Raw genomic sequence first — 23515 nt, 5'->3', positions numbered from 1 at the left:
AGCATCCACAGGTATATGAACAGCAGCAGCTCCGGGCCTTGCTCTCGTCCTTTTCTACAGTCGAAAAGTGACCAGGTTTTTTTTTCTCATATCCTCTCGGACGCAAGCACCAGTGTTCTGCGTGTTTTCTCTCCTCGCTTCTTACACTCTACACCCCATGCGCGGCTTCCCAGACTCCGGTATGTCCTCCGACGACAAATTGGCCGACAACACACCTCCCGTTTCTCCTGTAGATGGCATGCTTCCTTAGGGCGTTAGGCTCGCTGAGTATGTACCAGAACTTAAAGGCGAGCTTAAATGGGCGGATTGATATGACTACCTCATACATGGCCTTCGGGCCCTTGATCGACATTATGTGGATATGCTTGGTGGCACATACCCAAAGTCGCCCAATACCGATTTTCCAAAGGATGAGCTGTTGTTTGAAAAGATGGCACTGAGCTTAGGTAGGCCTATTGCTGCAATCACCAGGCAGGACTTGAAAACGTCTGAGACCTAATAATGAGCAACGCTAGAGCCACTTGGAAAGTCTACGATAATCCCTGCCTTTCTCTAATCCGATCCACGCTCTCTACCGACATTGACCATGCCATCGAGGGAGCTACGAGTGCATTGGAGACAATGGGGCTGCTACATGAGTGTTTCGACCCAGCACTTGCCGAGGAAGGTGCAGCTTGAGGTCTTGGACAGGCGAGGTGCCGCCTTAAGGCACTAAGATGACTTCACAGAGGGGAGAGGGCAACTACTTCAAAAGACAACAACCGCAACCATACCCACCACCCTCACCAGCAAGATTGGCAACCCGTGAAATCCAGCAGAAACCCCAGCCTGGACTGATGGTAAGTCGGCCGGGTAGTAAGTCCGCGATATCTCCAAAGGTTGCGGGAACTGTGTAGACACATGTGAAGAGAAGTCGACTACGAAGAATCACAAGATGAGGTGGCTGTAAGCCCGGATTAGCGGCACACTGGCATCGAGTGCAGGGAAGATCGCAATACAGCCGGCCAAACGAGACAGATTCCAATGCTCCGCCAAGCCGTCGAATTTGATACTTGGGGGACGGTGACAGTGATGGCTGTAAGCCCTGGTCGGTGGTAAGACAGAAACATACAAATTACGTTTCTACGCAAGACGTTATGAAGCAAGCACACCTCGGCTCGTCAATTACTGAAACATTTCAAAATGAATTTGATCTATACTCACAGTTGCTCGGGAGGTCCGACCTTGACATACAGCACCGCCGGGAGAGAACTTCTTTTGGCAGACGGCCTTTGGCATATCCCGTCAATAACAAAATTGCATGAGGATTCCAATATTCTCGAGAGACCGTCCGAGCAACTGCCAAAGTGGCAAATTTATCGACTTATTATCAGATGGCGGTTTTATCGCACATAACAAATCACCGGTCTCGGGGCTTGGCCGGGAGACCCATACGATGTAAGCACTATCGCCAAAAAGGGTAGCGGCGCGATGAGATCAATCAAATCAATCAGATAACCCGGACCATCAAGACCCAAGTGGGTCCAGCATCGCGTGCGCACACCCCTTCGGAATCCTGGTTGTCTAGCAGTGGGGCAAGCGCATCACAGCGCGGTCTTTGAATGGCTTCCTCATAAGCCAAGACCACTGGAACCGGGCTTGTTTACCACAAAAAATGCAATGCCGGTGATCGTCGACAATGATGCCTGAACTGAGCGTGTTAAATTGATGTTTAACCAGTTCTTTCCTAGCTCCTTTCTCTAGTCATGCCTTCTGGAGGGTTTCATTCGGCGAATCGCGCGATGTCAAGATTGAATTTAGCGGTTCTTGCCGCCGGAAATTATACTGGCCGATATTTATATCAAACTCTGTCCTGCCTCGAGCTTTCAGCCGATCCTACCTCAAAGCCGCCGGCCCTTCAGTCTTCCTGGTGCCAATTTGGCATCTGATTCTGGTCTACATTGGAATTCAGATCTTCTGTTATTATCTGAGGAGAATCCCGAGAGTCGATTGTTGAACACCATGGCAGTCAGAAAACGTTTCATCAACCCTTTCGGCGGCAAAGAGTCCACCAAGGAGCAGTCTACCACAGAAGCGACTGATGTCGAAACCCCGGCCGACCCCAAGCTTCCCCTGGAAAAGACCCACGAATCCGATCGACAGTCAACGAACGACGAGATCATCGATGAAAAGGCCCAGTCCGGTACCCAGAAGGCACAAGCCAGTACGCAGGTCTGGACGAGGAACACTCTGATTGCAGCATATGTCTTGTAGGTGCAATCCACTTCAACATTGAGTGAAACATGCTCAAAATTCTCGCTTTCCAGGGTCTGGGTGGTCAATTTCCTGCAATATTTCAGCTCCGGCCTCCTCGGCGTCTTATCGCCCTACATCTACAGTAGCTTCCAGCTGCACTCTCTGACCGGCCTGACAACTGTCATCGCATCACTGGTCTCTGCCCTCATCAAATTCCCCTACGCCAAACTGATGGATATCTGGGGTCGTCCTCAGGCCTTTGGCTTTTCTGTCGGATCCTTGACACTCGGATTGGTGATGATGGCCGCTTGCAAAAATGTCCAGACATACTGTGCGGCTCAGGTGTTCTACCAGATTGGCTTCAACTGCATCGACTTTTCCATGACCATCTTTGTTGCCGATACCACCGCCCTCAAGAACCGTGCTTTCTGGATTGCCTACTGCGCTTCGCCATATCTGATCACACCTTGGATTTATGGATATGCTGCCAACAGGATCCTTGCACCAGGGGGTATCGGGTACCGATGGGGCTTTGGAGTGTTTGCTATTGTCATGCCGGTCATCAGTGCTCCTCTTTGGGGTCTGTGGTACTATACCCAGAAAAAGGCCGAAAAGATGAACTTGACACCAAAGAAGAGCAGTAACCGCACAATCTGGCAGTTGGTTATGCACTACCTGATCGAGTTCGATGTTATTGGCTTGCTAATCATCGCAACCGGACTCGCTCTGTTTCTGCTAGCATTTAACATTTTCTCTTACCAAGCCCAGGAATGGCGCTCTCCGATGATCATCTGCTTCATCGTCATCGGCTTCCTCCTGATTATTTCGTTCACTCTGTGGGAGAAGTATTTCGCCCCTGTGAAGTTCATGCCCTGGGAACTCATCCAGAACCGAACTGTTTTCTTCACTTTCACAATGGTCAACTCCCTCTATATGGCATGGTACATTTGGGACAGCTACTTCTACTCCCTCTTGCAAGTTGTCTTCAACCAGAACGTCACCCAAGCGACATACGTCTCCAATATCTATACAATTGGTTCAACCTTCTGGTGCCTCATCTTCGGTGCCATCCTACGCTACAATGGCCGTCTTAAATATTGGGCTATCTGCTTTGGTGTTCCACTGACAATCCTGGGAGTCGGGCTCATGATCAAATTCCGTCAACCTGATTCGAAGATCGGCTATATTGTGATGTGCCAGATTTTTGTTGCCTTCGGGGGTGGTACCCTGGTTCTTTGCGAGCAGATGACCGTCATGGCCGTTTCTATGCAGAGGAACATCCCTGCTATCCTGGCTATCGAGGGTGTTACTTCTGGAATCGGTAGTGCGATTGGAGGGACAATCTCTGTTGCAATGTGGACGGGCATCTTCCCGGTGAAGCTGAAGAGGTTCCTTCCAGACTCTGCCCAAGGAGACTTCGCCAACGTCTATGGGTCGTTGGATATTCAGCAGTCTTTTGATAAGGGCACTCCTACTCGAGATGCTATTGATCATGCATATGGGGAGACTCAGCGACTGATGCTGATCACTGCTACTTGCCTTTACCTTATCACTTGGACCTCCTGCTTTTGCTGGAAGAATATTGATGTGAGGAAGATGAAGCAGCAAGTGCACGGTGTTCACTTCTGAGTGAATCTTATGTAACCCAGGCTTGGAGTGTTTTGAGGTTTTTTTTCCCTATAATTTCTAATATCAATGCTTTAATTAGATTCCGTCAATGCCAGTAAAATAAAGCATTAACGTAGAAGTTTATCAGGCTGGAGTCATTACGCTCATTCTGGGGTTGTTAAGATACGGATAATTTACTACAAGGACACAATACTAGTCGTATATTTCGATTCAAGTCTGTATTCCTACCAACTCAAAATAGGTCGTATATCAGATCGTAGTTGCAGATGGGGAGCAACTATTCCCACTGCTCGGCGATCATCCATGCAGAAAGTATGGTCATGCAAACATGGGTATAAATAAACGAAGAAATAAGCAAAAAGCGACCGCCAAGAAGACTAACTAACCGCATCAGCACACCAGGGCGAAGCGGTCAGTCAGCTTAGACATCCCCACTGAAAAGCAGTAGTCCCCAAGCTCTTTCTGCGGCATTGCAGAGGCAAACTTGGAAAGGCTATCAAGGAAAGATCAAGTAGGTTCCGGGCCAGCAGAATTAGGAACAAAAATAGATCCGTAATATAGATTTCGTAGAGCCACTCATATCGGCAAAGCATTTACCGTAAAATGTTGTTTGGGTGATTGTTTCTTTTTGTTGTAAAATCATGGAATGCAGCAAGTTTCTAAGCAGAGAAGCTTAGCTGCTTTCGGAGGAAGTCCGGTCGGCCTTGTTCTCGACGTGAGCACCCTTGCCACCTTCCAGGGCACTGGGGGTGACCGCGGTCTTCTTCGGCTTCTCGGAGACATAGCTGGCACGGCGGAGGTGCTCCTCGGTATCCTGGTAGTTGACAAGGAGCTCGCCATGCTTGCCATAGCGATGGGGCTCGTTGCGAGCAACAGAGACCAGGCTGAAAACGCTATTGGTCTTGTGGAAGATGGTGTCCATCTCCTCCAAGGAGCGGTAGGCAGTCTCGGGGTAGAAGAAATAGACAATTGGGAAGATGACGGCGTTTATGACCGCGAAGATAATGTAGGTCTTGTATCCGATGGAGTCGAAGGCGACGGGAGTAATCATGACGACCAGGAAGTTGAAGATCCAGTTGCTTGAAGTCGCCAGGGCGTTTGCGGGGGCACGAATGCGCAGAGGGACAATTTCAGCAGGGTAGAGCCAGGTCATACCCAGCCAGCCCCAGGCGAAGAAGGTATTAAATACAAACAGGAACACTGCGGCGGCAATACCAGCCTTGGAGTTGTTGACGAAGCTGGTGGTGATGGCAAGGATTGCCATGGAGACCGACATGCCAGCGGCACCGACCAGCATCAGAGTTCGACGGCCAACCTTCTCAATGATGAAGATAGGAATCAGCGAAGCAAGGAAGTACTCGGTTCCGTTGCAAGCAGCCAGGATGCGGGACATCAGACCATCCATACCAATCGACTTCTCGTAGATGGTGGCCGCATAGTAAGTGATCAGATTGATTCCAGAAATCTGCTGGAACATCTGGTTGACGTAGGCCAGGACAACACGGTGGAAGTGACGGTTCTCATCCATGGTCAACAAGTCGCGGAAGCTGACGCTGGAGGCGGCCAGTACGGCATCCTTGATGGCGGCAAATTCAGAGTGGACGTAGGCATCGTCCTCGGGAAGATCCAGGATAGCCCCCAAAACTTCAATTGCCTCCTCTTCGCGGCCCTTGAGGACCAACCAGCGTGGAGACTCGGGCAAGGGCATCACACAAAAGAGGATGATAAGTGCGAACACATTCTGGAAGGCAATGGGGAAACGCCAAGCAACGGAGCTAGGATCGAGGAAAGAGAACCCGAGGTCAATCCAGTAACTGATGGTGATACCACCAGCAATCAAGGCACCTTCCAGCATGACCAGCTTGCCACGGTGGTGCGACTTGCTGCACTCCGACTGCCAAGTGGCTGTAAGGAAAGGTTAGCAAATGGATGTCTAAACTTTATTTAATAGGAACAGAATCCAACTTACGGACGGTAGAAGTGTTCATGCCGTTACCAATGCCGGTCACGATACGGCCAACAATCAAGTGAGGGAGAGAGTAGGCGCATGCCTGCAGCGAAGCACCGACAACCATGATAATCGAGCCAAAGAAAATAGTCTTGCGGCGACCAAGGTAGTTACCAATCCAGATACAGAAGATAGCACCGCAGAAACAACCCAGGTTGTAAGAAGCGGTCGTGATACCTGCCTTTGTCAGTCAATTGACACGCGCAAATCAGGACAGACTTGTCTACGTACCCTGCACGGTGGAGCGAGTGCTTCTCTCAGCGGCAGAGAGACCCATTTCTCCAGCCTTTGTAGTGTCGATTTGCGGGAAAGTGGCAACAAAGGAGTTCAAGGTCAAAAGTCCTCCCATGACTCCTTGATCATAACCGAAAAGCCTGAGAGAAAGGAAGTCAGCGAGGCGAAAACACTTTGTGTGAAGCATAGAGAAAATGAACATACAAGAAATCAAGACCAGCGATGATACTGATCATGATATTCAGGGACGTACCCCGAAGCCCAAAGTAAGGTTTCATGGTGACGGGTCTCAATTGATCCGCACAGTTACGAGAGAGAGTAAGGACAGGCTGTATTACAGTCAATGTGCCAAACAAATCCTACCAACGGGGGCAGTTCGAGCAGTCCAACAAAACGTCCAAGCCTGTGGACGGAAATAGAATGGGGAAGAGGTGGTGGCTGAACAGGAGGGAAATAGATCCAAAAGGGTCCGGGGAAGCAGCTGGGGTTTATGAACCTCCGCGGGAACGGACGCAGTGCGCATCGTCACCGAGGGGGAAAGGATCCACTACTGGCATGATTCAAGGTCCTGAGGAGAGTCGACAGGATCGAAAACGAAACCAAGCCCAAAAGAGTTGGAACAGGCAAGGTCACATTGGCAGCGCGATACACAGTCGCCGGATCGGGGGACAACTTGGGACGAGAGTGCCTCTCCACTTCTCCCCTTTCCCCTCCACACAGCAGGACGCCTGGCTCCGCTTCAGGTACAGCGTCGAATTAGAGACAATCATCGGCATCTCTCATTGACCTTTTTCGGCACAGGTTCCACCGGGGAGGTCGGCGGGTGCGAGAGGTTGCTCGCTCGACTTCGGTAACCGCCCAGTATCACTGCCGGGCCGTACGGATCAGTTACCGTACACTGCAGTCGGAAGCAGCTGCTTTCAGAAGGCCGGCGAGTGTATGACCACATCAATGATGCAGGGCGCCCTCGTGGCTCGCGTGGTGGTGCTGGCGGGAAAAAGTGGACTGCGAGTGCGAGTGCTGCAGTTGGTGCGTGGTGGTCCGATGGACCCTCCCCGGATTCCTCCCCAATTTTTTTTTCTCCGGGACTTGTGGAGGTCCCTGAGGCGGACGTCGACCGGTCGACTCAGAGACTTCACCTCTGCGTACTACTAGTAGTATTCCTTCTACATCTCAATATTCCACAGGGCGTTCACAAGCCCTCATCGAGCAATATTCGGTCTGCCGTGCCAAGTCGGCGCCGAGCAGGGACATGTTCAGGGATCAACCCGGGCGACAAACCACAGCGTCGGCTTCTACGCCCCAAGGTTGCAGGCCGTGCCGTGAATCCCCGAGGTTCGGTGCGCCAGGGCTTTGTCCGGGGCTTGGCTGTGTGTCTGTCCCGGTCCTGTTCGGGATCTGATCTGCTCCGACCAATTTGCTAAGAGAAACGGAATCGGCCCGGCTAGAAGTATTCATTGGGACACGACCCATTGCCGGCTCCGACAATGACCATAGGCACCATCGATATGGCCACCTACGAAGTAGTAGCTATAGTAGCGGGGAGGACTTTCTTCACTGGGGCAGTTAGGCACCGAATGGACTACCCCCGAAGGAAAAATGGGAAAAATTGGAAACGCTGCTGGTGCGATCGGCAGGATGGTAGCAGACATGACATCATCGCCAGGGACAGGAACTTCGTGGAGAAAACCTCACAATTTGTCCGTTTGGCTTTGAGCGTGATTGGTTTTTGAGATCAAGAGACCTCGGAGACCGTTATTCCCGTCAATTTCTCATTGATTTCCCCAGTTGCAAAAGAATAATCACCTTGCTAGGATATGAGCAAGCCATCTACCCCAGCTCGGTTGGGGCCGAATCATGGGGTCGAAGTGCGGCTTCCCCGTTTCGGACAAGCCGCCGCCGTGTACGCTTTCAATGCGGCCACCGCCAATAATGGCCGCCTGAAAAAAACACAATCCAGAACAATCAGAAATTCCCGACAACCGATCGATTGGAAAAGTGACACCCTCCACTCGATTGACAGCAGCGACAGCCAGTGAACGAAAAAAGAAACCAGCCTCGAGCTCACATTCTCAGCGTGTATTAACCGCGCCAATGCCTACCCGTTTGGGAGAGCCCGTTTCGCTCTGGTGGAGCCCGGCTACAGTAGTCTGACTAGCAATCTCTTCGGGATCACCAGGGCTGGATTTGATCAACCAGCTGATTCCGTCCTCGGCACACTCGCGGCCGCCTCGGCGATTCGTCGTACACGCGATTCACCGGTCCTTCTCCGAACAGTGCCATTGACATCATGATCAGATAGCGACACCAGGGTCGCAACATTAAACTGGAGAAAGCGCAGAGCTCATTTCATGATTCCCTTGAAAAGCTTTTTTCAAACCAACAAATTTGTTTTTTTGGATCAATTTGACCAAACAAGTCTCACCAACTGAATCTTTTACAGAATCAATCGCGGCAGTAAATCGATGTTGGATGACGGGATTGTACAATTGTAGTCCCAGGTAGCAGACCCCTCTATCTAATAGGCCGCCGCTTTCATTAACCCAGTAGCAGCAGGCATCGGACACAAATCCCTTGAGAGGCCAACGTCGGGTGGTTGGGCGCAGGTGTTCGCGCGTGCCTCTCGTTCCTGTCTCCATAGATCCCTGCAAAGTTAGGGTTCCGGCACGAATCCTGGTCGACGCCACAAAGTCATCTGGGCAAAGCTTAAACCCGCGACATAAATGGGATTCTTGAGTAGATCAAATAATATCTGAATAGAGAGCGAAATTGATTTAATCATCATCGGTGTTATCGTATAGACCTTAAAATCTGGTGCGATGGGAGCCTTTCAACTGCACGGAAAAGACATCTCCCTACTGCTGCAATTTCAGTTATTTTTCGACTTGTTGTCTATGTTCGCAATCGCTATCCCAATTAACACTAGCGCGATCGAAATGGCAGTCCAGGTACGAACAGGAAAGCAGGAAACATCGCCTGGTAGGGCTCGAGAGACCGCATTCGTCCACGATACCACAATACACAAAACATGTAATACATGTTCCAGGAAAAACAGAGAAAATCTGGCAGATAAGGCTAGATGCCAGCATCATGCCAGTTCCATCCCTGCCAGTTCAATCCAACCGTTCCTCTATCTCGACCAGAGTACTGACAACCTCTCTCGACCCGGAGCTAAACGGAACATTTCGCTTTTTGCTGTGCAATGAAATAACCGGATTCATTTTTGATGTCTTCATTGTCGTCGTCAGTGGCCATTAAAAATGGCGTGAACTTCGGCTATGGCGGGATCGGAGCTCTGAAAGTCGAGGTGCGATGCGGCATTCTCTTCCATCGGCGAACCCGAGACCGATTATCGAAACCTAACCTAGGGATACCGAGTCGAAGGGCTGGTTATTCGGGATCACGGTGTCCCCGGGTTGAATTCTGTGGTGGTGGGAGTACGGTTTGCCGGATGGTTCAACTGCAGTCATGCCGTCATCGCCGAGCTCTCGAGCACGTAGCAATGCAACCGCAGTCTGTGCTGCTTCACCGACCCTCACCGTGCCTCTAAGCACCGGGTCGATTGGCTAGTGCAACCACCAGCCAAAGAAGAATCGAAAAAATCAGAATCAAAAGTTGGTGGAGTTCTACAGGGATGTTTAGTCTTAGCTTGTGGCTAGGGTCTAGAATGGTTATCAAAGCGATCACGCCTATTTACCAAGGATTTCTCTACTAGATGAATCGACAATTTTTGCGGAGGAACTCAGCTGGTCATTTGGTAAAGATAAAAAACGTCCTCGCAAGATTGAACCGATGGTCGCAAAGTGGATGCCATCAATGAAAGTAAAAAGATATCAAGATTGCACCGATGGTCACAGATGGTTGCCATGAAAAAAGTAGCAAAAAATTCCAGCTCCGTGGGCCTCGGCTCACAGGATAGCCAATCCGCTCGACAAAGAGAAACTCATCGATCGATTCCTTGCTAAATGTGCCACTGCCTCGACTCACCCATAAGACACTGCTGAGAAGCGTATCAAAACAGGCAAATCAGACTGGTACTGTAAGCACGGGTTCAAGAACGACAAAATACCCTTCCCTACACCAGATCAAGGCCCTCCCATCAAACCAAGGTCATCTTACCCTGGCAATTGAATTGGCTTTACCACTCCACACCGGGGTGGTCGTCGTCCAGACGAGCATCTTCCAAACGGCCGCTCATCTCGTCAACCTTTGCGTCGTTCCAGGAACTGCCTCCCTCATAGCCACGAGTGTCAGGATTGGAGCCGACACTGACGGGGCTGCCAGGGACCTGGTAGTCTTCAGGTTGGGGGCATCGAGTAACAGTATGACCCACTAGAAATAGTTAGCTGAAATTCTTAATCACTTGGATCAGAAGAGCATCGGCCACTTACTTTCGCCACATCGGTTGCACTTCACACGGGACCAGTCCTTTGGCTCAGGACACTCACGGGCAGAGTGGCCCACTATGAAGAACGTTAGTCAAGAATCATCTACAACTTGTCAACTCGAGTACACTTGCATTCGTCACAGTTGCGGCACTTCATGACTCGGGGCTGGTCGCAGTCCCGAGCGAGGTGATCAGTAGAGCTGTACAATCTGTTAGCCTGGTTTCTCATATTCACATATGTCCTTCCTCCGTTTTCAGACACTTACCCGCAGTTACGGCAGGTACGAGGCTCCCGCTGAGACTCGTTAGGGCAGTCCTTGGCAAAATGACCTTCTATAAGCCGTTAGCAAACACGGTCTATTATATTGGGGTCTTTCAGGTGGTCTTCTTACGTTCACCGCAGCGTCGGCACTCAACATCGGCAGCAGAACGGGGCTCAGTGCAATCCCTGGCCTGGTGATCTTCAGAACTGCAAGAAGTTAGCATTTACCATGTATAATGTGGCCAGGGAATCCAAAGACGACATACCCGCAGTTGCGGCACGCGAACTTATTCTTGCGAGGCATCGTGCAGTCTCGCATGCGATGTCCGACCTCGTCGCAGTTGCTGCATTTGATCTCAGCTCGGTCGGCAGTCGGGATCCGCTCAGATTTGCAGCCGCGTGCGGTGTGGCCCATTTCTGTGTCGTGGTCAGCATCTTCAATATCGAACGATAGATATATTGGCGTTGAACTTACCTCCACAGTTTCGGCACTTGGGAACGCCACGGTCATAGGGGAATCCAGCGTTCTGCAGGCGTTCAAGATTCTCTTCAGGAGTAGCTGGCCAGCGGTCTCTGAGATTGAATCGGTGGGCCTTGGGGCTGTAGTAAAATCCAACCACGTACTCGCGACCCAGTTGGCCCTGGAGATCGATCAGGCTGATGACGTCCTCGGAGGGTTTCTCCTATAATTGCGAACAGATGTTAGCTCGGTATGCTGGTACAAAAGATCTCTGTGACTCACGAGTCCAATAATGTAGATGTTGAAATTCTCGGCCTGCATTTTCTGTGCAATGGTCGCAAAGGTCTCGTCCGGGCAGGCCTTGGAGTACACTTGAAAAGCCTGTTGAGTTCATATTAGCACAAGCTCGTGTACTTTGTTTCCTGGTGTATCATACGTCGCGGAAATCCGTCATGTCTCGTGCGTCACTTGCAGCCTTCATCATAGCCCATGCTTCCCCGGGAAGCTTGTCGGGGACGTTGTTCAGGTTGAATTTGCGGTTTTCCTTGCAGTCCTTGGAGAGGTGACCTGTCAAATATGTCAGTATGACTCGATCACTTCTGTGGAAGTTCGATGAGGGTCTAGGTTTACCTTCGCCGCCGCAGTTTCTGCAGATGTCCACGGGTTTCTCGGGGCATGAGGCAGCAGGATGACCCTCCTGTCCGCACATCCGGCAGGTTCCCTTGAACACACGAGGGTGGGGGCAGTCCGACTTGTTGTGTCTGGCTCTCGAATTAGTATTCTTGATGACAGAGGTAGATATTTTCGTGAAATAAGATATACCCTTCTTCACCGCAGTTGAAGCAGGCCCCGACCAACTTGCGCGGCTGGGGACAATCGGCCTTGTTGTGGCTGTCATAAGCAGTGTCAGCATGTAGCTCAAACTGAAGATCTCCATGCTCGAAGAACTTACCCTTCTTCACCACAGTTGTAGCAAGTGCCCTCGGCACCGAGGCCGCCGTAAGTATCGTGTCCGCAGTAGGTGTCGTGTCTGCCGTAGCTATCGTGGCTGCCGTAAGAGCCGTGACCGCCATAAGAACCGGGGCCGCTGTCAGCATTGGGGCAGTTACGAGCGAAATGGTCGAGTTGGCCGCAGCTATTTTCTCATCAGTCAAAGGCACGCTCACTGAAAGGACATCGGTAGATGGATAACGTACATGCGGCAAGCCACATCGCCTCCTCCGGTAAACTTCCCATGGATAGTCTTCACCTCGTATTCATCGCCGGGGCCGTCTGAATACAGTTAGTTCCATCACGTTCAGGGTTTGCAACAGAACGAGGGGCTATCCATCAGACGCACTCGGAGAAGGCCAGCGATCATCCCCTGCGTCCTCTGGATTCGTTTTCCAGGAAGACATCGTGAAACAAAGCAAGCCCCCTCTCTGGAGGGCTCGAGACAAAGCTTGTTGACTAAAAAAGAAGTCAGTACGTTTTGTCGCGCCAGAAAATCTCAGAGTCGTCTTCTAGCCAGTAAGCCGCAATGTAAAAGACAGAAGGAGGGGGCGAGGAAAGTGGGAATCGAAGGTCAGAGGAGCGCGTCTCAACTTGGGCGAAACGCATCCTCTACCATCGACACAGTGGGTACAGCTGTCGAGGCAGACAGGAATGTTCAAGTGTACTTACCGTGAGAGTGTTTGTAGATGAAGGTGATGTACGGAGTCAAGGGTAAAGAAGAAAAGGTGGCAGAGGAGAGAAGGAAGAGAAAAGAGGGGGAAGAGATTGAGAGGTAGATTAAATAGGGTGGTCTGTTCTGCGAGCAGAGGCAACGCAGGAAGGTGCGCGGGTTGCGGCGTCCTCCCACTGATAGAAGGTTCCGGACCACCAGACGGCCAGGCCGCAATGAAGAGGCCTCCCAGATGGAACGGAGGCATCCACCTCAGTGTCCGCAATGTGGCCTGGGGAAGGCTGTCATGTAGTGGAGGACCCAAGGCCCTGTTCCCAGGTCAGGATACCACCATATACTCATCGGCGGAGTGGCATAGATACATAGATGGCGGTGTCACAAGCTCGTTTGACCATGACAGATTACAGCCAGAGACTTCATGGATTCTTAATGTCAATTTAAATGTATTGCTATCCTATAAAAACACTTTCAACATTTAGCAGATAAAATTTCTGGCATGAAGGTATGATTGTTGCCGTGACAGTACAGTATCGTGGTGTGAGCGCTATACTGTACCTAATCATTGAGAAACAATTCCCTATCACCGGAAAACCCTGCCCAGCAGGCCACCCGCAAGGTTGTTCACAATGCCACCGCCCAAGGCTCGATTGGCAAAAGTTGAAGCTTGGCTGAACTTGTCACACCGGGAGAACGCCACAGTGTTTGTGATGGTAAGGATAAGTGCAATCACTATATCAATTAGGGTGTGTCAGTATTCAAGGCTTCACTCGGCGACTTCTTGTGAGGTCTCTGGGAACAAAGGGCACTGACCAATCAAGCTCAACCAAATCACACCAACAAATCTCACAATGGCCAGGATGGCCAATGCAACCCACAGAACAGGTGTCACATATAGACTCAGCCAGAAGAATCGCTTGTCTGTGGCCGTGATTGTGCGGAGGTTGGGGTCAGACGACTCGAATACCCAATGCGAATCACCAGTGGTCGTGTTGACCTCGTTCCACCAGCGCAAGCCGACCAACCGGCGTCCAGCGATATTTTTCAGATAGTAAAAGTCGGCAGAGAGGAGGAGAAGCGTCAGAATGAAGACGAGGATGCTAGAGAAGCTTGTCAGCGGGGTGTTGTCTCGTGGTTATCGGCGGCCGACGACGCTAACGGCCGGGGTACTATACAAGTCTTTAATGAATAGCAAACCAAAGAGGTACATCATAAGGGCACCTGTAGACACAAATCAATTAGCGTAACATTCAACAGGTTCAAAGTAGGATAGGAGCACACACCAATTCGAATGCTCAAGAAGACAAGTAGCGTGATAGGGTGGGCACTGAGGCGCCAGTTCAGGTCTCCTTGCTGGCCTTGATCCATGTTGGACAACAGCGACCCGGTGGCTCCGAGGCTTCCGAAAGCACTGGTAATTGACTGGGGCCTTGCTGGTCGGGATGCGTTGCAAGCTGTTGTTGGAGAATCTCCCTGATGTGTTCACAACACGGCACAATGCTGGCGGTGTCGAGAGGCAGAATAGTTGGGTGGCACTGTCTGATTGGCTGCCAATGGTCCTCATGGGGCAAGGTGGGGACACGCATCATGACCGATTCTGGATTACTACAAAGCACGCCAGCTCGGACAAATTGGAGCAAGCCTTAGCTACTGATTGGTCGCGATTGTGCTCAGTCAGGCTCTAGGGATATCACTCGTGTGCTCAATATCTGTCTCTTCAACTAAAGCGTCAAGTCAGGTTATACTAAAAAGCGCATCAGTGCTGCAATTCCAGGCAATCTTATGAAAATATACTGGTGGAACAAGATTTATGAACCAACGAACTTATTGTTACACTGTATTAGTGTAATAAAATGTACAAAAAGTGACCTAAAGCATAATGAACTGACCGCAGCAGAAGCAATCAGAGGTGACTATAACACTTATCTTGACTGAAAACTATTACCTGCAAGGGAAGGTCTCTTTTGCAATGTATAGAGGAAAACAAGCACGCTGCAACACCTATCCCAATGCATTAGTGCAGTCTCGAGTTCACAACTAACCCGTATCAAATTGGGAGCACCAGACAGCCCTGTACTCTCATGGGTATGCCTATAATAACTCTAATACTCTACGGTGTTGTACTATATATGTGTAGTTCCAAGGTTCACAAGTGTAATATGCTGCAACAGGTACTACGAAGGATCGACCATCAGTTTTGCACAGAGGTCAGATAATTCTCCCAAAGTAACCATAATTTCGATTCTTAAGGGTGTAATCCAATAAGTCCCAAAAAGTCGAGCGATAGCACAGGTCATGACCATTTGGTTCAACGAAAGACTGGCTATGACATATGTGTAAGGAGAGGTGTGTTGTAAAAACCTAAAATGACGTGGAAAAGGTCCAGAAAAGATGGCCATTCTGCTTTCTCTTCTTGAAAGCATCTTTTCCATAGTTGAAATTTGCATTTCCAATAAGACAATCGTGCCACGTTTAAGCACCCCAGATCTTTGCCATCTCCAGGATGTCCTGGTCCATCTGCCAGTTGAGCTCGTCGATCTGGCGTTGGTAGAATTCTTCGTCGCCACCCTCGGCCATAACCATCGTCGCGGGGACCTTGTCGAGATAATCCTCCTTGTTGATGGCACCTGAGTTGACTGATGTCAGCGGGTCATGTCGCGATAGGAAGGTGAGAAGATGGGAAGATAGAACTCACTGTGGATGTTGACGACCGCACGCTTAGCACTCCACATGGCGTGATAGGCGTTGGTGCTGCCGCCCTTGGCATCACCAACGGCAAAGACGCCGCCCATACTGCTCTCCATGTTGTCTGCGACCTTGATCGAACTTCCGTCCATCTGCAAGTGGAGCTGCTTGTGCAGACTCGAGGTCTGCTTGGTGCTTGTGCTGTAAAGGATTCCGTTCGTGACAAATGTGGACGGGCTCCCGCTCTTGGTAATTTTATACTCGTCATCAGAAGGCTCTCCACCCTTGGCGGTTCGCTCAATCTTGGAGACAACGCCGTAGTAGACATCGATACCGTAGGTCTTTAAAGTCTTTTCCCATCCAGGCCATCTCGCCTCGGTCGCTGCTCTCTCAGCGTCATCGAGCTTAGTGTTAACGCTAGCGACGATTTTGATGTTGCTCGTCAACTTGCTCATTGCTAAGGCACTTGCAATGGCGCCGGGGAAATTACCGGGCTTAGAGATGATCGTCATCGCTCGGCCCTTGTAATCAAAGCCATCGCACCAGGGGCACCAGAAGAGGCCTCGTCCAAAAGCTTCGTCAAATCCGGTTATTTTGGGCATAATATCAGTAATACCCGTGGCCAGGATGACCTTTCGGACGTTGATCTTGCCCTCGTTCTCATCCCAGATCCGGAAGCCCTTTGTAAGAGGCTGGATGGCAGTGACCTTCAATCCGCTGGTCGCACGCTTGGAGTAGTCGGAGTAGTGCATATCGATCTGACCCCGAACAGCGATACGAAAGTCGAGTGGTCTCTTGCCTAGATCCAGTTAGAGATATCTCCTCCCAGTGACCGCGATAGGGGGTTGAAATACCGTCTTGGCCCAGCACATCGTGCATGTATCGGGTCTTGCCGTTGCGGTATTCGCCCGAGTCATACATGAGCGAGGTACGGGCAACTCGGCCCAGGGACATGGAAGCAGCCAGACCAGCAGGGCCACCGCCAATGATAGCGACATCGTAGTCGAAGTTAACAGGGTCGAAGTTATCGCATGATCGTGCGTTGGACGAGGTGAAGGTGAACGGCGCAATCTCGCCGGACTGGACTTCCGTCACGTTCAGCGTAAGATCGTCGTTCGAGAGTTCGTAGACGCCATCGCCTTCGGACAGAACCTTTTGAGGAAGGGTCAATGCGGAGGCGAGAGGCAGAGACAAAAGGCAGAAGCGCCACAATGAAGCCCGGAACTGCACCATCTTGGCAGCAGCTCGAAATCACAGAAGATGATTGTGAGCCGATGATGGATTCGAGTTTTGCTTGGAATTGGCATCGTATTTAAACACGAGCTCTCAGCCTTCGTCAAGTTGCTTGCGACAACTTCATGCATTGAAGTGGCACAATCTGCCATCGTAGGCCGCGTTCCACATTGATGCACCTGGTTTTCGACAATCCCTACTCTGGCGGGGAAACCGATGTTGTACGACAGTGTTAGTATATGTGAGGCGCCAGTATATACCGCACTGTGCAGGATCGCGCGCAGCTGAGCATTTCTGGGCAATGTGAGGCACCAGACCTCCGGCCTTCGGGCTTTTCTAGCGTGCTTGTAGATGTGAGAGCCCCTGGGAATTTTTGAGGCTCACAAGAGTATTTTCAACAGCGATTGATGTTGTCAATTCGCGGTAAAGTCTGTTCCATCCAATGTCATAATGCCGAGTCTCGCCTGCGCAGGAAGGCTCTGAAGAGTGGAGCTCTGTAGATCTATGCATCCCGGGTAACACAAGATCGATAGTCTGTCCAGCTCAGCCCGCCACAGATCCTTAGATTAACCCCGCATGTCGGCACCACCAGAATCGGTTCCCATAGGACAAAGTACCATGGGATATCTCATTACCGATTCTTTGACATCATGAGCGCGGGGAGGCTGGCGCCAGTCTATCAGTTTGATTAGCCCCTCACTTTGGGTAGTTTAAACCCCGTGCCGTGCGCATTCTTTTGCAATGCATGTTTTGGATGCATTGGCTGCGCTTGATTTTCATGATGTGCCAAGTCGAGTCCTTGCATCATTCATCCCTGATCATCGTCGATCATGTTCGATTGTCGTTGGCATGGTTGGCGAAGTTGAAAGTCGAGAGAAGAAACAGCAGAGATGTTTCAGCGCTGCTTGACGTATGCTGCCTTAAGGAAATTGTAGCATCTATCGACAGCCGTTAGGAAAGAATACCTCAGCGAGCCGCGTGCATATCATAGCTAGAATGCCCCTGAATATAGCCCACTAGGTAAACTGTCCTTGTTGGTCTGGATCCTGCCAGCGAGAACTCTAGGTGTGTAGCTGAATGCCATCACTCCGGCCATTATCGTCGCGCTCTTCTCCATAAGGAAATTGCAAACCCAAGACATGGCAAGAAAGATGTCGCCTCGAAGGGGCTCCCCGAAGGAAGGGTTCAAAAGTTGGGTAATCCGCGGCCCGCCACCTATATGCAGCTTTGGTTTGCAATGCAGCTTGTGTGGGCCTGATGTGGGTGCGAGACGAGAAGGAGCCAAGGCAGTAGCTTGAAGTGGTATTGGGAGGGAAGCAAAGAAGGAAGGTTGGGAGAAGGAGGCGGAAGTATGAGACCGCTGTGTGTCCAAGGTATTGCCCAGCAGCTGAACCCCCCTATCTACGCGACCACGATATCTACTACCTCTCCGGCTCTGTAAGTCTCAGGTGATTCTCAGTTTGAAAGGCATCCAAGATCCTAGAAGTTACATTGTGGTAGTATAGTTGCTGGAAAAGATGAAAACAACAAATAGGCTATACCCGGTCTACGAGCTCAGCATACAGCCGACTTGTAGTTACTCTACCGTAGGGCAGCAGAACCCCAGTACCCGAACAAAAATGAGATGTATCGGAGCTTTCCTGCATATTTAGTCTGTGTATTTTCTAGAAATATCCAATTAAAAAAGGAAACTTCAGAATTGCGTGACAATTCCCATCAATCCCATTGACATCACTGCCGAGCTCGAACCCCGTGGAGCCCTCGGCTGGCGTGGATCTTCTCCTCACAGCACCCAACGCGCTCTCGTGCCAACCAGAGCCACAGCAGAGTCTCACACAAGCATATATATTCAATCGGGCAAGCTGTCCGATACACACAATGGCCGCCCGCAATACCCTCCGGCGCTCCTTGCTCTATGGTAAGCTCCGCGCATCGCGTCTTCCCCGCATTCCAGGCCCGCGTCGCCAGCGAAACCCTAGCTCACCAGCCTCCACTTCACGCAGTCCCGGGCTCGTCCCAGCGCTTTCTCGACAAGTCTCGCTCGCTGGCAGCAGACTGCGTTGCCTATGACCTTGAGGATAGCGTCACTCCGCACATGAAGGCAGAGGCCCGCGGTCTGGTGCGGAGAGCGATCGACCAGCCCGCTCCAACGAATATCCGCGAGCGTGCTGTGCGAATCAACTCGGTGGACAGTGGATTGGCACTAGGCGATTTGACTGAAGTGGTGAGCAAGCTGGGAAATACGTACAGAAGCATCGTAATTCCCGTACTAACTACTCGACAGCTTCAATCCCCGAACCTCACCACGATCGTCATTCCCAAGGTCAACTCCGCCTCAGACCTCACCTTCGTCACAGACGTGGTCACACACACCCTTGCCCAGCAACCTGCGTCTGCAAACAGACCCCCAATCTCTCTCCTCGCCCTCGTTGAGTCCGCCAAGTCCCTCACAAACCTCACCCAAATCTGCGCCGCGTCTCCGCTGCTGCAAGGCCTCGTCTTTGCAGCCGAGGACTTCGCCCTCGACCTGAGTATCACGCGGACACCCTCGCTGACAGAATTCCTCTTCGCTCGCTCAGCAATCGCAACCGCGGCGCGGGCAGCGAATCTCCCCTCGACGATCGATCTCGTTTGTACGGCGTACAAGTCTGAGAGTCCGGATGGCTCGCCGCCTGCAACGTTGCAGGAGGAATGTCTTGATGGGCGTCGGTTGGGATTCAATGGCAAGCAGTGCATCCATCCGACGCAGGTGAAGGTTGCGAATGATATTTTTGGTCCGCAGGAGGAAGAGACGACATGGGCTGTTCGGTGTGTGATTGCTGATGAGAAGGCCGCGGCTGCGGGCCGGGGTGCGTGGACACTTGATGGGAAGATGATTGATGTGCCAGTTGCGGAGAAGGCCAGGGCTATTGTTAAGAAAGCCGAGGCTGTTGGGGTGGATGTAAAGGCATTGCGGGAGCAGTGGAAGCACCAGGAGCCTGAGTAGATAGATATAGAAAGAGCTTAGTGCTGGTACGCTTGGCAGATACACTTTAGGAATATATTGTTGTACATTTACAAATGTGATGGTTGAGTCTCATGCCTTGTTGAAATACTTTGGAGTTTTTGTTCTGTACTGACGCCTAAATGCTTCACATGAGAGTCAGATGGCCCGAGCTTATGCTTGTTGAAGCGCCGGTTATTCTATCAGACCATCCGGCAAGTCAGGAAACACCATGACCAGGGAATAGTGAACAAGAGCAGTATGGTTTATATGATTCAATGCGAATTGCCACTGCTGGGTTCGCAATACGGTCAAACAATGAGATAGCGGAGAGTCTCAAGTTCTGAAATGCATAGGGATGGGTATCATGCCGCAGCATCAAGGGCTGAAATCAAAATATCTCACCAAATCATTGACTCTGCGCTTCTACATCCTCCCGCTTCAGCAATTGGATTTTTCCCAGTGTGAGATTGCTCCCATTATCCGCTGTTGCTGACTCCTCCTCCGCCATACTCCTGGCCAGGGACTTGTCATAGCTGGTCGGGTCAATGCCTAAGATACCACCCACGTAGCCTCCACGTTCACCGGGGACGCTGAAGTCGCGGAACAGATAGCGCCACTCGTTGAGCCACGCCTTGACCGCCTTGCCGATTTTATCTTTTCCATTCTTGGAATGGTGACCAGTGCCTGTGATGGCGTAGACAACCCGCAGCCCTTGGCGAGCGTGCTTCAGGAGTATCTTTTCGAGATATTCAATAGCCTCTTCCGGGTGTAGACCGTGCAGGTCAACATAGAGCTCCTCTGAGGATTCGTCCAGGCCCGCCTGGTTCAAATGCTGGTTCCGCTCTTCATATAGCTGACGCGCAGCTTCTCGGTGGCAACGACGCATCGCATCATTTTCGGCCTGGCCTCGAAGCGAAAGTGCCTTTGCAGCCCGAGCATCATTTCGGTTCCAAGCCTGAGCGGCACTGATCAGATTGTTAGAAAAAAAAAAAAATTGAATCAAATTGCACTTAACCAGGGGATATACCTTTGCAGGAACTTGTTCCTAACAGTTCCATGGCGGATCGCCTCAGTGCGGTACTTGATGTATTGTTGATTGGCTCGAGCGCCAGTTTCCAGCCAAGGAATATTCTGGGGAGGTGGGATTGACTGGGCAGCGGCGCTGTTTTCGCGGCCCTTGGGGTCCTTGGCGTTCTTGGAGGCAGACTTTCCTTTGCTGGGGGCAGGCGATGGAGTCATGCGGACAACATCCGCCATCGAGGAGGGGATGTTCTCTTTGCTCATATCACGGCCATTGTGGCCACCTCGCTTACTATGATTCTTCTTGCCAGCATTCTTAGCACTGACGGCGGCTAGAGTTGGAAAGGCATCCGGGTCGTCGACAGATGGAGCAGTGGGGTTCAGCTCGCGATTCTGATGGCGACTCGTTGGACGTGAGTTTGGACGGCCCAGGCTATTCAGGCTGCCGTTTCGTCTTCCCATGCCGGGATGTAGCCCAGGAGGGATATTCTTATTTTGCAATCCGGAAAGATGTACTGGATACCGGCCACCATATGAACCAGTCCATTGGTCTTCGGCCGCTGACTGTAGTGGAGGGAAGGCATCCGAGCCATTGTCCATCTGGAAGGGAGAGCCTGTGGCTGGTGAGGCTGGGCGACTGCCACTGGCGACACTGAGATTGGAGATGAGAGCCGATGGATCGTGCGAAAACGGGCAGCCCTCGCCAGCCAGGCAATTGCCCATCACCCAATACTTGCACACATGACTAGTTAAGTCATGGCTGAAACGGCAATCCGCACGGAGGCATTGTCCAGTAGAAAGCCAATACTTGCACACCACGGGGCTGCGCGAGTGGCCGGACGGCGTAATCGGACGAACTTGCTCCATTGTCATAGATTTTCCCACGACAACTCGGCCGTCGTCACTTTGCTTGGCGAACGAGTCGGTCTCTGGGTCCTGTGAGAGAGCCGCAATAGTGGCACCGAGATCGTAACTATGGGCTTCGAGTGCTGCTTCGATTTCTTCATTTGACCGTCTGTCACCGAGGACAGTGCGCAGGATATCATGAGGGCTCATATCTGGGACAAATTCAGCTGCAGTAGCGCTCAAAGCCCCAGCAAAGCTCATGCCACCCGTCGAAGAGGTGGTGCTGTTTGCATCGTCGGCCACCAGCCATTCAACATTACTGTCGCTGCCGAAATCCCCATAGTAATCGGATATTTGACTTTGGTCAGAGAACTCATATGCGTTCAGATTTGGCGAGTGTGGGATGGGTTGCGCCAGCGCAAGGCGGGGCGATGGACGTGGAGAGGTAAACGGGGAGACGGTTGAGGAGAGCGGAGGTCGGGAGAATGCCCCGCGCGAGCTCTGCACCCACGAGGTACTTCCGGGGCTGGTCCCCAGATTCGAGTGCGGCGATAGCGGTGTCGACGACCGTGCCATCTGCCATGGCGCCGGGGAAGAGCGTCGTATCACCGTATGACGAGTCGGAGGAGGTGATGAATCGGGCAGCGAACGATTGCGATGCCGCCAGAGGATGTCCAGCACGGCGTTCTCTAACGGTGACCCTGACAGCGAGGTGTTGGCGCGCAGGAAGTCTTCGACCTTTTCAACCTGCTCTTCTTCATCCAGGGCCTGATCCTGAAGGATCTCCAGGCATTTTTCGAGGAGCTCTTCCGAGACCATGTTGTCGTGTGCAGAGTCGCGCGACGGGAAGGGGGATAAGCTGAAACGATCGCACCGAGGCGGAGCGAAGGAGGTGGCTGGTAATCAACGGTAGGCTTGAACGCAATACTAGGAGGGTCGATGATGTCGCGACCGAGAAGGATAGGATCGGGTTCAAATGGTTCTGTAGATCTGGGCGGGTGTCACAGTTCCAGGTCCATGTTCGTTGCTCTGATAAGTGACCAGCCAGGATTGCGGACGCGGGCGATAAAGGGGGAAGGGGGGAATCGAGGCGCAGGGAGGTAGGACGTCGCAAACAGAGCAGCAGAGGTTACATCTCAGCACTCATCGACGCGCGACTGCAGAACAGAAACCCAGGAGGACCCGACTCGAAAGGATGGTGCGCAAACAGAGAGGGGGAGGCGGAGAAAGGAGATCAACATCGGGTCGAACAACTAGATGGGCCTCGCTCCACCACGCAGTCGGCCATTGGGAGCAGCTCGCCCATCATTGTTGCGGCGACCGATCATCGTCAGAAAGAAGCAGGCAAAATAGCACAGCAAACGTTAAGAAAAGACATATAATCCAAGGTGCCTTTATTCTGATCCTGATGGATTTGCGCAATACCTCTGATCGACCGGGATAGGTACCATATACCAGTGCCAGTTGATCACACTGACTATTAGTGACAACTAGCAGGAGTACCTAGTACATTCAAGTTGTACTGTGATCCTCAGCCATGCAGCACCATAAGCACCCGTCGACCAATCCACCATCTGATATTTGAAGAAGAGGAAACATTCGTATAGTTGTATACACTTGAATTTCCTATTAGAGCAGCAATCTTATCAGCTGTCGATCCAGTCTTGGTCCAGCAGGCAAACGAGTTGGGCCCCCGGCGGATCCGCCTGGGGCCCAGAGACCAGCTTGCCCTCGAGTCCGACACACGCCTTGGCTTCTGCCTCACCCATCCACTCGGCCCTGATCGCGGGGCCTCTCCACATTCATTCTTTCTCTTTTGCATCAATCTCGACTCCGCACCTGCGGCGTGGTTCTCTTGTCCCGTTGTTTG

General features: G+C 51.5%; 7 protein-coding genes across 7 annotated transcripts; 2 read left to right on the top strand and 5 right to left on the bottom strand.

Annotated features, from left to right (window-relative positions):
• Positions 1 to 2001: 2001 nt before the first annotated feature.
• N7532_011798 (uncharacterized protein) lies at positions 2002 to 3864 on the top strand (the record flags this gene model as incomplete). The annotated part of the gene is made up of 2 exons (XM_056624289.1): positions 2002 to 2249; positions 2307 to 3864. 2 exons carry the CDS (start codon positions 2002 to 2004, stop codon positions 3862 to 3864), a joined length of 1806 nt encoding a protein of 601 aa, XP_056469277.1.
• A 1940-nt stretch (positions 3865 to 5804) lies between these two features.
• On the bottom strand, positions 5805 to 6384 carry N7532_011797 (uncharacterized protein; the record flags this gene model as incomplete). Its single annotated transcript, XM_056624288.1, has 3 exons — positions 5805 to 6049; positions 6104 to 6246; positions 6311 to 6384. 3 exons carry the CDS (start codon positions 6382 to 6384, stop codon positions 5805 to 5807), a joined length of 462 nt encoding a protein of 153 aa, XP_056469276.1.
• Positions 6385 to 10244: 3860 nt separating this feature from the next.
• N7532_011796 (uncharacterized protein) lies at positions 10245 to 12612 on the bottom strand (the record flags this gene model as incomplete). Its single annotated transcript, XM_056624287.1, has 14 exons — positions 10245 to 10438; positions 10498 to 10569; positions 10620 to 10693; positions 10760 to 10826; positions 10886 to 10962; positions 11022 to 11172; positions 11231 to 11438; positions 11498 to 11596; positions 11652 to 11782; positions 11846 to 11976; positions 12038 to 12106; positions 12168 to 12350; positions 12412 to 12487; positions 12555 to 12612. 14 exons carry the CDS (start codon positions 12610 to 12612, stop codon positions 10245 to 10247), a joined length of 1590 nt encoding a protein of 529 aa, XP_056469275.1.
• An 846-nt stretch (positions 12613 to 13458) lies between these two features.
• Positions 13459 to 14243, bottom strand: N7532_011795 (DUF846 domain-containing protein; the record flags this gene model as incomplete). The annotated part of the gene is made up of 4 exons (XM_056624286.1): positions 13459 to 13607; positions 13689 to 13975; positions 14084 to 14096; positions 14159 to 14243. The coding sequence occupies 4 exons, from the start codon at positions 14241 to 14243 to the stop codon at positions 13459 to 13461; spliced, it is 534 nt and encodes a 177-aa protein (XP_056469274.1).
• Positions 14244 to 15347: 1104 nt separating this feature from the next.
• On the bottom strand, positions 15348 to 16793 carry N7532_011794 (NAD(P)/FAD-dependent oxidoreductase; the record flags this gene model as incomplete). Its single annotated transcript, XM_056624285.1, has 3 exons — positions 15348 to 15502; positions 15571 to 16359; positions 16415 to 16793. The coding sequence occupies 3 exons, from the start codon at positions 16791 to 16793 to the stop codon at positions 15348 to 15350; spliced, it is 1323 nt and encodes a 440-aa protein (XP_056469273.1).
• A 1915-nt stretch (positions 16794 to 18708) lies between these two features.
• On the top strand, positions 18709 to 19779 carry N7532_011793 (HpcH/HpaI aldolase/citrate lyase family protein; the record flags this gene model as incomplete). Its single annotated transcript, XM_056624284.1, has 2 exons — positions 18709 to 19017; positions 19078 to 19779. 2 exons carry the CDS (start codon positions 18709 to 18711, stop codon positions 19777 to 19779), a joined length of 1011 nt encoding a protein of 336 aa, XP_056469272.1.
• Positions 19780 to 20185: 406 nt separating this feature from the next.
• On the bottom strand, positions 20186 to 22464 carry N7532_011792 (CCCH zinc finger and SMR domain protein; the record flags this gene model as incomplete). Its single annotated transcript, XM_056624283.1, has 2 exons — positions 20186 to 20744; positions 20807 to 22464. The coding sequence occupies 2 exons, from the start codon at positions 22462 to 22464 to the stop codon at positions 20186 to 20188; spliced, it is 2217 nt and encodes a 738-aa protein (XP_056469271.1).
• Between the last annotated feature and the right edge of the window lie 1051 nt (positions 22465 to 23515).

Source organism: Penicillium argentinense, assembly GCF_028826775.1.
Source record: "Penicillium argentinense strain IBT 30761 chromosome Unknown utg000011l_segment0_segment0, whole genome shotgun sequence".
Taxonomy (NCBI): Eukaryota; Fungi; Ascomycota; class Eurotiomycetes; order Eurotiales; family Aspergillaceae; genus Penicillium; species Penicillium argentinense.
Note: the sequence above shows the minus strand (reverse complement) of the source record. Positions and strands in the feature narration are given on the sequence as shown.